At 60.1% G+C, this 12,913-nt stretch overlaps 1 protein-coding gene across 1 annotated transcript; it reads right to left on the bottom strand.

Annotated features, from left to right (window-relative positions):
• Positions 1 to 2,185: 2,185 nt before the first annotated feature.
• UBIAD1 (UbiA prenyltransferase domain containing 1) lies at positions 2,186 to 11,496 on the bottom strand. Its single transcript, XM_055332757.1, has 2 exons — positions 10,654 to 11,496; positions 2,186 to 4,657 (listed from the first exon to the last, which is right to left on the bottom strand). The coding sequence occupies exons 1-2, from the start codon at positions 11,177 to 11,179 to the stop codon at positions 4,170 to 4,172; spliced, it is 1,014 nt and encodes a 337-aa protein (XP_055188732.1). The 5' UTR covers positions 11,180 to 11,496; the 3' UTR covers positions 2,186 to 4,169.
• Between the last annotated feature and the right edge of the window lie 1,417 nt (positions 11,497 to 12,913).

Here is a 12,913-nt window from a genome sequence, read left to right as displayed (position 1 = left end):
GTATCAATCACAGCTGTGCCCGTTAAAATTGGCACAGACAACCATCTGACATCACAGAGAGGAAACGGTGACATAGTTCTTGTCCTCTGTCCTCCTGACCCCTGGGGCCCCGGAAAACGGAAGAATCATACAGGACTGGGAGTGCTTAGGCCCTTCTGGTCCCCCCGTCTCTGACGTGCAGCACTTTGCTTCAGCGTCTCTGACAAGCTGTCCTCTCACTTGAATGCCTCTCGCCACAAGGAGCTCACTGCCCCCGCGAGGCCTCCACCATCCCACCTGCCGATTCTCCTAATGGCTAGAAGGTTCTTCCTGCCTGAGAGCTTAACCTTGGGGCCACATGACTTCTACCCATTGGCCCTAGGTTTGCCGTGGGAAGTCGCACCCGCACACGCAGCGGCCTTGCCAAGCCAACAGGGCTTAGGGGCCCTCCCCAGCGTGCCCGCTGCTCTCTTGGCAAGACCTGGTCTGTGAGTCACATCTTCAAAACGCAGCTCCCGTCCTGAGCCACGTAAAAATCTCTGCTGCAGCTGTTACCAGTGTGGAGACACGCGCGCGCGCACGTGCACAAGGGCACGCAGAAATAAAGCCCCTCTGACTGCATTTTCGTCCGTCTCTCCTTTCGTGCCACGCCGTCAGATGCTCTGCGGAAGCCCGAGCGTACTACATCCCCGGCATGTTCTCGGCCCATCCCCATATTGACAAGAAAACCTAAGACAAGAGCGGAGCTCGGAAAGGGAGCCAGCCCGCCCGGTGTGACCCAGCTAACAGGGACAGGCGGGACCTGCGCCTTCCTTGTTCTGGATGTCGGTCGCCTGCTAATTCGGCCTCGGATCGCATTAACCTTCACGGGAGTCAGACCTCGTTACTGATTCACACTGACCTCCGGGCCAGGTTAACAGGCTCGGGCTTCGGTGAGTGTGTTTGGATACAAGATTAACAGAGGCGTTAATGGTTGCCAGCAATGAGCCCCTGACCCTCCACCCCACTGAGATTTTGTGCAAAGGTCCAACAGGGCGGGGAGGGGGAAGCAGGGAAATGCTTTGAACAGGGGAGGTGGACGAGGTAGAATAGATCGTGGAGGGAACAGGCGCCTCCCCGAGACCAGGCAAAACGGGGATTGGGTGGCAGGAATGAGGGTCCTCCAGGCACACGGGACTCCAGCAGGGAGCACCTGCTGGCAGGGGCATTTGGGCGCTTCCAGAACAATGCCCCAGAGACGAGGGTGGATCCCAGGGCTGAACTCCAGCATGAAGCAGAGGGGAAGTGAGCAAGTAGAGCCAGGGCCCAGCCAACACCCCTGGCTCCCGCCCCCTGGAGACCCAGGAGCCCAGAGGGATGGGAGTGGCCCCAACGGTGACTGAGGCTGAATCTCCAGCCACCATACTGGAGAGCAGAATAAATCAGAAATGAAGGCACCTGATACCATACCCCAGGCTCGTTGATAAAATTCCTACCGACCACATCTGCTGCTGCCATGCCATGGCTCCCCCCTTCTGATGTCATACGGCTGATTTGGGGGACCCGAGTATATTTATATGCACCCATGCTGAATTTCTCCTTTGACCCATCAGAGTAGGCTTTTGATTTCTGAGGATCCTAATGGCCAGCCATTTATTAAGCTCTTCCTCCAGGGTTTACAAGCCCTGTGATTTGGGCTAATTCCAGTCGTTGACCGCAGGCATTGGGCCCAGCCAGCGAAGGGCGGAGGGCAGGCTCCCACGGGTACTGTGGGCCTCCTCGCCCATCGGCACGACACCCCGACCAGCCAGCTCTCTCCCACAGCGTGTGGTCTCCTGCAAATTCCCCTGGCTGGACGGCTATCCATTCTGCATATCTCTTTCTTCCCAGGACATCTTGTCAGATGCCTAGCCGAAACCCAAACGTACTCTACTACGTGTCCTCCAGCCATCAGCACGGCGACCCTACTAAGAAGAAAGAAAAATGAAAGGAGCTCAGGACAGAGGGAGTGAGGTTAATCTGGCCTGGCTGGCTCTGAGCAGTCCCTCCTGCCTTTCCTAAAGGCTCATCAAATCTGGTCAAACCCTACCCAGATTCATCACCGGAGATCAGGGGCCGCACCCCCACCCCACCCCCACCCTATGTCCCCAGTGCTCCTGGGCTGGTCTCCAGGAGATTCATGGATCCGAGTTCACAATAAGACAAGAAGTAGGAGGAAAACAAAGACAACGGATAAACATTGTTTTTATTAACAAGTCTAAAGAGAACTTCATTGAATCAGGGGGTGTCATATAAAGTATGGTGACCTGCATATAAAACCTGGCACTAAACTTGGCCTTTTAGAAACATTTATTTATAAAAATATGCATTAAAATCTGTACCACGACGCAGTGCAGAGGCCGACACCGCCCGACGTGAGAGCTCACGAAGGTGGGTCTGGTCCGGGGATGCAGGGAGCTCTGGTCCTAGGGCCGCAGGACGGAGCCCAGTGTGACAATGGCCTGCTCTCAGGGGAGACACGAGAGGCCCTCTTTGAAGGCAGGACCCCTATGAACACCACGACGCCACGGGCCTGGACTATAAGAAAAATGGTGCTGGGAGGAATGGCAGGAGAGGAGGGCTGTCCTTCCTTCCTCGTTACTGGGCTCTGACCACCACTCGAGGACTCTGGGTCTCTGCAGACAAACCACCTTTAACTTTGGAGGAACGCTTATAATTTCCAAGTATGTTTTTTTCTGAGAAACTAATTCTAACTCCAGGACCCAAATCATAATTAGCCCGATTTTAAGGGGTAAGAACCAGTTCTTGTCTTTTCGGTGGCCGACACCCTGAAACGCCAATCAGAAAGGCAATAATCACAACAGAAAAGGAAAATGATGATGGTCTCAACGTATTTCAGGCTTGGACCAAACACAACGGAGCGACTCTGGCCCAGAAATCCTACTTTGCAGGCAGTGAAGTGAAAAGCAGCTACGAGCAGCGCTGGAATTCCCCCATTCTGGGAGCAAAAGATCTTTGCACAAGGCAGCTTGTGCCCTGGGGAGAAGCAGGGTCAATACTGCACATCTGTCTCCAAAGAGGAAGACACGGTGCCTTCCCTGGCAGGGGCTGCCACTCTGGCTGAACGGGGTCAGGCCTGCGTCTATCGGCTTATTCGTTCACGGATGAGTGGACCTCCCTGGTCTGCTCGTCCTGTGGTTCTGTGGGAGATGACAACTGTCCCCAACTCAGCTGCTAAGCCGCTGCCCAAATAGGCTCCACGGATGGGAGACGCACAGATGGGAACCCGACAGATATGGGGGGGCCCACGGGAGCACGAGGAAAGGTGATGGGTGGGGAAGAGGCTGCCGGGGGCGCTGAGCGGTCGGTCCACAAGGACAGCAGTGCTCTAGGATTCCAGGGCTCCTAATAGTTACTGAAAGGGCTGGAGTCCTTCCTGTCATTCCAGTAGATTCTACAAAGGGAAAAGCAGCAGCCCTACCAGTTTCTGTCCACAAGCAGAGTGATTTTCTCAGCTGCCTCCAGGGCGGGCGGCTGTTCCCTCCCCAGCCCTCAGCTTGACGCCCTTGCTGCCGTTGACCTGACACTTCTCTTCCACTGTGGCAGCAAGCGAAAGGAGAGAGAAGGACAACAGTGTCCGAATCACACCCGAGGCAAAAAGCCGGAGCCGCGTCAGCGTCAGGCTGTCAATGAGGGACTTTCTCTCTCGAGCAGCATAATTCAGGCCCCAGTGCTCAGTGTTTGAGACAGATGCGCCGTGTCCCTGGGGCCTGGCTCCGATCGCCAGCGCATCCTGCAGGACCACGCCTCCAGGAGGACGCCTGCCGCGGTGAGTGGGGCAGCAGGAGCCCAGTCACTGGGCCTTCCCACGCGGGGCCAACCTGGAGGCTCCTTCACCAAGGCTTAGGGCCTTCTAATAAATATACTTTAAAGTGACCAACAACACCCCCTAGTGGAAGTTATAAATAAAACAAGGGCCAGGCGTCCAGTTCAACTTGCGACAAGAGTGGTTTCAACATTCGCCATAAAATGGAGTGATAGAGAGACAAAACCTTATCTTTAGAAATATAATAATAAGAAAGGTGAGAGGTTAGAAGCCAACCTTAGGCCCCTGCCTGCCAAATCACCCTCCCTCCTCAGATTCTCTGCCTTCCAGAAACACATTCTAAGGCCAGGGGACAGCGGGGGGCAGGGGGGCGTCCCCTGTCCCCTTACAGTTTGGGCAGGCTGCCCGCTGGGGCCAGAATGATGCCAAAGACATAGAAGAGCCCCAGCAGGAGGTTCAGTTTGGCAGTCCTCTGGGGCAGCTTGTTGAAAGTCTGGCTGCGGAACTGTCTCTCCAGGGAGAAGGCCATGGGAATGGTGAGCAGCGGGAGGGCCAGGCTGATGCTGCAGCGTGTGGCCAGGATGCTGAAGATCACGTATGGCAGGAAGAGCAGCGTGTTGTAGAGCATGTAGGAGAGGGTGGGGCCGATGAGGATGGCGAGCGTGACGATGCCCGCCTCCCTGTCCGACTCCATGTCCCGGGTGTTGTTGGAATGGAGAATGGCCTCGGTGCTCAGGGCGAGAGGGATGGCGTAGACCAGTGGGAAGACCGCCAGGGACCCCACCTGCACGGCGTAGGCGAACATCACAGCCAGCGGGCCAAACGTGATGAGGATGACGAGGTCTCCCAGAGCCACGTACTTGAATCCAATTCCTACGGCCAGAAAAGCCAGAGAGTTGGTGTGAGATCAAGGCCTGGAAACGGAGGGGCCGTTCCTCAGTCCCAAGGCAGGCTACTGCTGGCCGGGAGCGCTGAGTTCTCGGGTGGAGAGCAGGCCAGTCCGTGAGCTCTCTGCCCTCCAGAGCAGACCCGACCTTGGCTCCAGTGACACAGCTCTGGCCTTCAGCACCCGCTTACTTAGGCTTCAGAGTCACCCCCAGTGTCCCTTCCCGCTCCCCCCAGCAAAGTCCTGCAACCCAGACCAGTGGGTTCCCTCTACACACGGGGTCCGACCCGAGAGCCAGCAAAGGGTCTAGAAGGTCCTGGCTTCTTTCTCCTCCACCACCCCCTGCAGGACAGGCTGCTGTCCGTCAATCCCTTACAGAGCCCCCAGCCTAGTCTCGTACTTTTCCGCCTCCATCTTCCACAACCTCCAGGGGGATCTGGTTCTGAAGACCCCCAGGGAATCTCGGTGACACCTCAGGGTGCCCAAACTCCACATAAAGCAACTTCCAACCACGATGACGAGTAAAACAGCTAAGACGACCAAGTTCCAGTGCTGCTTCCCCTCTGGCTCCCCTGAACTCACAACGACATCCCCCCCAACTCCTCTTCCTGCACTGCCAACCCACTTCAAATCCCGGCCAAACCACCTGGTTCAAACCTGCCCAGTTCTCTCCAGCGATGCCACTCCAGAGGACCGCTGTCCGTCCCCAGCTCTGAGTCACGGTCACCCAACGCGGGAGACATTGCGACACCTGTTCTGAGGACCGGCCCCCAACCTAATCTCTGCGGGCAGCCTCATCCGACAGCCCCCTGCCAACATACACCTGAAAACCCTGAGAGCCCGCGGACCTTTCAGCAGCTCACCTGTGGGCCTGCCCTGCCGCCTCCCACCTCACCTCGGGCTCCCCTCTCCTCCTCTCATGCTTCTGCTGGTTCTCGGGGCCTGCACACAGCCCACCCTGCCTCCGCCTGGCTAACTCCTACTCACCCTTCAGGACACCAAAGACACTCCCCAAGGCAGCCTTCCCTCAACCCCTGGGCCACATCCTGTCCCCCTGCATAACTATGCGCCCAGGGCACCCAGATTTCCACCTCTGGAAAATCCCGTAAGTCGTGTGAGGGCAGGGCCTGGGTCCAGTTTGTTCACAGCTCCCTGCCCAGTGCGTGGCACAAAGGCTGAAGCCGACACAGAGCTACAGTAACAAGCACCTGGAGTCCGGCCGAGGTTAAATGTCCGACGGGTGGGCACACAGACCGCTAGGGGGCCGGGGCCCTCCCGGGCTAACCAAGCTCCCGGCTCCAGGCCTCGGTACTGGCTCATCAGGTGCCCTTCCACCGCCTAACGTGAGAAGGGACGATGGTCTGCTGGGGACCGAGGCCGGGGCAGCCGAAGACGGGATCAGCTCCAGGTCGCCTTCACACTGGTAGCTGGGGCTCTGCGCTGTTTCTCTTCCACCTCTATTGAAAGAGAACCGACACACGACACCGGGTTAAGGCGGACGGCGTGTGGCCTGGTACGCTCGTGTGCCACAGGATGACCCCATGCAGTGCGAGCTGACACCTCCTCTAGTCGGTGCTCGGGTGCTAAGCGACCAGCCTGGGTTCTTTGGAGCGAGCGTCCCCAGGGAAGCGTCACAGCCACGGCCGGTACCCACCGAGTACCCCCACGCGGCGTTCTGGGTGAGGACACGGCCTCCAGGAGGAGGTCCTCAAGCAGAACAGGCGCCCGCTAGAAATGAGCAGGCCGATGGCTCCTGCAGGACCTCACAGCGAGAGCCACCCCCAGGGAAGCGCCGGGCCGCCAGCCGTCCCGGCGGGGATCCCGCGGCTCTCTCCACCAGCCGCCTGCTCTTCTTTCGCTCCCGTTCGCAGCTCTCCACGCAGGGGTCTTCTGCAGCCTCGGACGAGCCCAACACAGCTCTACAGCCGTGGGCGCTGGCCAGAACACCCAACTGGCTGGGTCTCCTTAGACACCCGGTAAAGAGCGACGTGAGCAACGGTGAGCAGGAACCTGTGCCTCCAGGGATGATAACCCCCTCCTTGGACACCAGCCACACCCCCCCCAGGGGCCGAGAGGTCTGGAGCCTTCTGGAGGTCATGTGACATGAGAACATGGTAGTCCCCTGGGCAGAAGGCTGCCTCCCCAGTGCAGCCCAGGGCTCGCACGCTCGCCTGCTGCACAAGGCGGCCCGCTCTCCTACGAGGCCTTCCCACCCGTCCCAACACTCCCCAAGTGAGCCAACACAGCGCAGGACTGGGCGAGTTCTCCACGCAGCAGCCACAACAAACTCGTTAGAACATAAATCAGAACATCAGCCAGGACGTGGAGCAACCCTCACGCACGGACGGTGGGAATGTAAAACTGGGACAATCACTTTAGAAGACCTCCCGAGGCTACGCGTTCATCCACCGAAGGCCCAGCCAGTCTACTCCTGGGCATCTACGCCAGAAAAATGAAAACAAGTCGCCACAGAAAGACCTCCACACGAGTGCTCGGGCCTAACAGCCAAAACACAGACACGATCCAGACGGCACTGGACGGGATGGAGCGTAAACAGATCGTGGTTCGCCCACACGACGGCCCCCGCTCAGCAAGAGGCACCACGGGTGCACATCGCAACACGACGAATCTCTAAACCAGCGTGCTGAGCGAAGCAAGCAGGCATGAGGGTCCAGACTGAACAGCTGCACGCATACAACGTTCGAGGCCGGGCAAAACCAGCGACGTGAGAGAAACCCAACAGTGGTGGCCTCTGGACCGGGTGGGGGGAGTGGGAACTGAACGGGAAGGAAGCTTCTGAGCGTGACGGAAACGTCCTGTACCGCGGCAGGGCGCGGGTCACACGGCCGTACGCATCTGTCGAGACTCATCAAACTGGAACACTTAAGATCTGTGCGCTTCACGGTAAGACAGTTTTATCAATAAAGGTCGATGTTTAAAAAAACACAAAAACATGAATCAGATTGTCGTCACTCTGCTCGATACACGTTTCTGTGTCTCCCCGTTTGTTCATTCAATGAGAAGTAAGTACTAACTACATCCAGCGGCGCTCTGGGCACCAGGGGTTCAGCAAAGCACAGGGAGCAAAGTCCTAATCCCGGGGAGCTGAGCGTCTAAGGGGAAGACAACAAAGTCAGTACTTCAGACCGCGTGTTAGAAGCGCTAGGTGCTGTGAGGGAAAGCAAAGCAGGAAAGGACAACAGGGAAGGCATTGTGGGGGAAAACACAGGCGGGGTGTGTGTGTGTGTGTGTGTGTGTGTGTGTGCGCGCGCACTTACTTTATTTCCAGCTGCTGCAAAATACCCTTTATTGGTCATTTTAGTAGGGTAGGAAGCAATGCCTCACTAGACAGCTGCCATGCGGGCAAACGGGTGGAGGTTAGACAGTGAATCAGGCGCGTGTCCCAAGCCAAGGAAAAGCCCCTACAAAGGACCTGAGGCAGCAGCACGCGCCGCCTGGACCAGAAACCGCCAGCAGGGCAGTGCGGCCGCAGCAGAGCAGCAGGGGGAAGGGGGCAGGTGGGAGAGCTGCAGGGACGGGACAGGCCGCGCAGGTGACGCCCGGGCCTTTCCTCTGAACAAGGTGGGAGCCGCTGGAGAACTCTGAGCAGGGACCTCCTGAGGTAGCGACCTTGTCTTAGCAGGACACTGCGGCCGCTCCTTTGGAAGTGCCCGGAACGGGCCCCGGCCGAGGCAGAGAGGGACAGGGAGCCTGCCGCCACAATCCAGGACACGGGGGTGGGGTGGGCGGTGGGGGAACACGCGCAGATCCCACGTGCACGCTCGAAGTAGAGTCCACAGGATTTGCTGATGGACTTACGGGAGGAGTTAGGGAGGATGCCCGTGACTTCAGGGGGAAGTTGCCGTGGAGCGAGCTGGGGGATGCCGGGCGTAGGGCGGGTTTCTTAGGAGAGACCAGGACTTCATTTGGGACACGCTGGGCTGGCGGAGAAGCCACTGAGGAAGCAGCTGGACAAGTCTGGAGCTGAGTGCCGAGACCTGGGCCAGAGCTGAACACTTGAGAGTCACCAGGTTAACAGTTGGCGTACGAAGCCGTGAGACCGGCTAAAACCACCCAGGGAGTGGACAGAGTTAGAGGAAAGCTGGCCAAGGGCTGGAGCCCGAGACGGAGGCCCCGTGAGACCAGCACATCCAGTCCTGGCCGGCCTCCCCAGCAGTATCTCCCTGTCCCTCTCGATCACACTGGCCCTTTGTAGATCTAGAATATGCCGAGCTCTCCCCACCCCAGGACATTTGCATGTGCTGCTCCTCCAGGCCCAAAGGGCCTGGCACCCAAATCAGACCCGGTTCTGCCCCGGGGCTGGCTCCTGACCCTCCACGTCTGAGTCACTTTCACAGAGAGGCCCCTTCCCTCTGCCGCTGCTCCATGCGCGTCGCCCACAGCACCCTGCCCATTTCCTTTACTGAGCTGTTCACACTGGCGGCTCCATCACCTTCTCCTCGCCTGTTCCTTCTTTTCTCCCCCTCTTAACGTCGGGGTGCTCCAGGGCTCGGTCCTGATCCCCCCGTGTCCCTATCACCACTCCCACCTCTGGAGATCTCACCCAGTCACACAAGCTCACTACGCCAGAGACCCCCAGAGATCTGCAGCTCCAGCTCGGGCCTCTCCCGGGAACTCCGAGGCTTACACCCAGGCATCCACCTGACATCCCCACTTGGAGATCTAACGCATTAAGATGTCCAAAGTCAGTCTCCCCATTTTCTCCCCCAAACCCTATCTTCGGCCTCCTCCATCTGACTGGACATCCGCTCCGTCCTTCCAGGCGGTGCTCCGCCCAAAGCCTCTGAGTTATGTGGAATTCCCGTTTCTCTCCTGCCTTGCGCCCCATCCAGCAGCAAACCAGTCTACCTTCGGGATATGTTCAGGATCTGGCCACCCCCTCCCTTCTCTACCACAACCGCCCGGTCCAAACCCCTCTCGTTCCCACTGCTCGGCAGCCCCGTCTCCTGCGTCTGTCCTGGCCACTCACCCTCGCCCACTGTCAACACCGCAGCCAGACCGATTCCTGTAAAACCTTGGGCCCGCACCAGCCTTGCACCTCCCTGCCTCCCCAGACCCACTCCCGTAGCTCTACCTCCTTTTACTCTCTCCCTCACTTACATACTGGACACACGCCTGCCTCCAGGCCATCCTGAGACTTGGAACATCCTTCCTCCTTCCTTCTAGCTTTGCTCACATTACCTTTTGGAGGAGGCCCACCCTGATCGAACTACGTCAGACACCCGTGTCCTCCTCCCTCGCTCTCCTTATGTCTTCCCTACAGCGCCGGTCGTGTTTTTATATTCGATGATCGGGCTACCAGCCCGTCCTCGTCCTCGGGGCTTACCAGGAACTTTCCCGATTTCCAAACCGGAAGTCCCGGCATCCCGGGAACTGCCCTAAGTCCTAAGTCCTCAGCACACCAGCAGGCGGGTCGTCCTGAACGTGACTTTACTATTATCTACCTGCCCTCGAGATTTATATATACAAACGATCTGTCCTCAAGGTCTACGTATACAACGACGTGCGCCCCTGCCCAACATCTGTGACTGCCGGGCTCCCAACAGGTGCTCAGTAGCTAACGCGTGACCAGCTACCTGCCCACCGCGACCTTAATGCGCGGCTGCAAGGAGTCAGGCAGCAAACTAGCTGGGCGTAACGAGCTGTAGGACTTTGAGCTCTTTGACTGTAACTGCGTGAAGATGCGAAGCGGCGGCGTTATGTAAACAACGAAAAGGAAGCGGACAGAAGTTTCTCCTTGTGTAGGGCTGCGAACGTCCCTACAGCCAGCCGGCATCTTCTCATCTTCTCCGCTGGCTGCTGTTCTCAAACGACACTATGCATCCACGTGCCCCACACATCACGATGGCCCGCGACGGCCCGGCCCAGCCCAGCCCCAGCGCAGCTCCCCGGCCGCCTCCTCTGCGCCGGTGGATCCTACGTGGTCTCCAGCGCCTGCAGCCGGGAGCAGGCCAGGTCTTACCTCCCGTGTAGAGGAAGGAGCCCGACAGGCCTCCGAAGTAGATGAGGGCCAAGTGCTCCAGCCTCAGGGGCGACAGGGAGTAGAGGCCGGCGGCGCACACGCAGCCCAGGGTGTAGAGCAGGACCCCGAACCGCACCACGTCCTGCGGCTCCAGGATGCGGTCCACCAGCGTCCTGTCGTCGCTCTTCTTGTGGTCGATGCCCTTGGAGAAGTCGTAGTAGGTGTTGACCAGGTTGCCGGCGCCGTGCACGGCCAGGACGGCCACGGCGCAGCCCGCCAGCAGCCGCGGGTCCAGCCCGCCCTGCGCCCGGTAGGCCAAGGCGCTGCCCAGGGCCACGGGGGTCAGGGACGCGCTGAAGCTCCAGGGCCGCAGGGCCAGCACGTACGAGGCGCACTTGTGCCTCCAGGAGCGGCGCGGCGGCCGGTCCGCCTCGGGGCAGTCGGGCCCCGGCGGCTCGCGGTCCCCGGGCCTGCCCGCGTCGCCCGCCGGGATGTTGACGTCCCCCGCGGCCTGCGACGCCGCCATGGGAGCTCCACGTGCCCGCCCGCAGTCGGAGCTCAGAGCGGGAGCCCGGGACCGGCGGCGGGGGCGGGGGCGGGGGCGGGGGCGGCGGGGGCGGGCCTGACCTTCCTTCGGTTCCGCCCCGGGCAGGGCCGGGGAGGCGGCGGCCCCCGAGGCAGCAGCGAACGCGCCTGCAGCCCACGCGGCCCCGCGGCGCCGCCCACACCGCCTGTCGCCCGGGCGAAGGCCGTGTCTGGGCCCCGAGTCCCGGGCTAGAGCCCGCGGCGGAGCTGCGGCCGCCCGCCCCGGGGCACCGGCGCCGCCATTTTGCGCGCCCGCCTCCGGAGGCCGGCCGGAAGCGGGGCCGACGACGCGGCGGGGGCGGGGCCCGACGCGGGGGCGGGGCCCGGCGCGGGGGCGGGGCTGAAGGCGGGGCCGGGCCTGAGGCGGGGGGTGAAGGCGGGGCCCGGACCTGGGGGCGGGGCCCTGAGCTGGGGGCGGGACTGGAGGCGGGGCCTGCTCTGGGGGCGGGGCCCGGGCCTGAGGCGGGGTGAAGGCGGGCCCTGGGCCTGAAGGCGGGGCCCTGCGCTGGGGGCGGGGCCTGAGGCGGGGGATGAGGGCGGGCCCGGGTCTGGGGGCGGGGCCCTGAACTGGGGGCGGGACTGGAGGCGGGGCCTGCTCTGGGGGCGGGGCCCGGGCCTGAGGCGGGGTGAAGGCGGACCCTGGGCCTGAAGGCGGGGCCCTGCGCTGGGGGCGGGGCCTGAGGCGGGGGATGAGGGCGGGCCCGGGTCTGGGGGCGGGGCCCGGGTCTGGGGGCGGGGCCAGCACTGGGGTGGAGGCGGAGCCCGCGCAGGGGGCGGACCTGGGGGGCGGGGTCTGCGCTGGGGGCGGGGCGGGGGCGGGGCAGCGGCGACCCCAGCCGTCCAGCCCTCCTCCCGCCGAGCATCCCTGACCGCAGCTGGAAACAGCCCCACTTAGTATCACAAGGATGATCCCCGTTGCCTGTCGCTTCCCGACTTACCTAGAGCTTCCACTCACCAAAATAGGACTCATCCTATTTTTTTCATTCAGCATTTATTTATTGAGCACTCACTGTATCACAGGCAGCGCGGAACCAAATGGGCAAAAATCAGGGAGCCCGTTGAGGGCGATGATGAGAAACGTAGATTTACGTCCCTCTTTGATTTTTTAAATTTTTTTTATTTACTTATGATAGTCACAGAGAGAGAGAGAGAGAGAGAGAGAGGCAGAGACACAGGCAGAGGGAGAAGCAGGCTCCATGCACCGGGAGCCCGATGCGGGACTCGATCCCAGGACTCCGGGGTCACGCCCTGAGCCAGAGGCAGACGCTCAACAGCTGAGCTACCCAGGCGCCCTTACCTCCCACTTTTTGATTTATTAATTTACTTTATTTATTCATGATATACATAGAGAGAGAGAGAGAGAGAGGCAGAGGGAGAAGCAGGCCCCACGCAGGGAGCCCGACGTGGGACTTGATCCCAGGACCCCAGGACCGTACCCTGGGCCAAAGGCAGGCGCCAAACCGCTGAGCCACCCAGGGATCCGTACCTCCCACTTTTTAAATAGGAAACTCCGAAAAATGGGAGATGATGTCCAAGAAATTATAAGATCTAGTAATAATCACGACAGCAATAGTTCCCTCCTTTTATTGTGCAATTACCATTTGCCATACCCAGTCCTGCCTGCATCTTTATCCGTAGTCTAGGATACTCACTTGCTCGTGCAAATAACCACCCT

Source organism: Nyctereutes procyonoides, unplaced genomic scaffold, assembly GCF_905146905.1.
Source record: "Nyctereutes procyonoides isolate TBG_1078 unplaced genomic scaffold, NYPRO_anot_genome, whole genome shotgun sequence".
Classification (NCBI taxonomy): Eukaryota; Metazoa; Chordata; class Mammalia; order Carnivora; family Canidae; genus Nyctereutes; species Nyctereutes procyonoides.
The sequence above is the reverse complement of the archived record's forward strand: the minus strand, read 5'-3'. Positions and strand labels throughout refer to the sequence as shown.

What these genes read in the sequence shown, in the direction of transcription:
- UBIAD1 (XM_055332757.1), bottom strand. Translation starts at nt 11,179, where the DNA reads ATGGCGGCGTCGCAGGCCGCGGGGGACGTCAACATCCCGGCGGGCGAC. An exon ending in CTCCTTCCTCTACACGGGAG is followed by an intron (nt 4,658 to 10,653) that starts GTAAGACCTGGC and finishes TTCTGGCCGTAG; the next exon opens with GAATTGGATTCAAGTACGTG.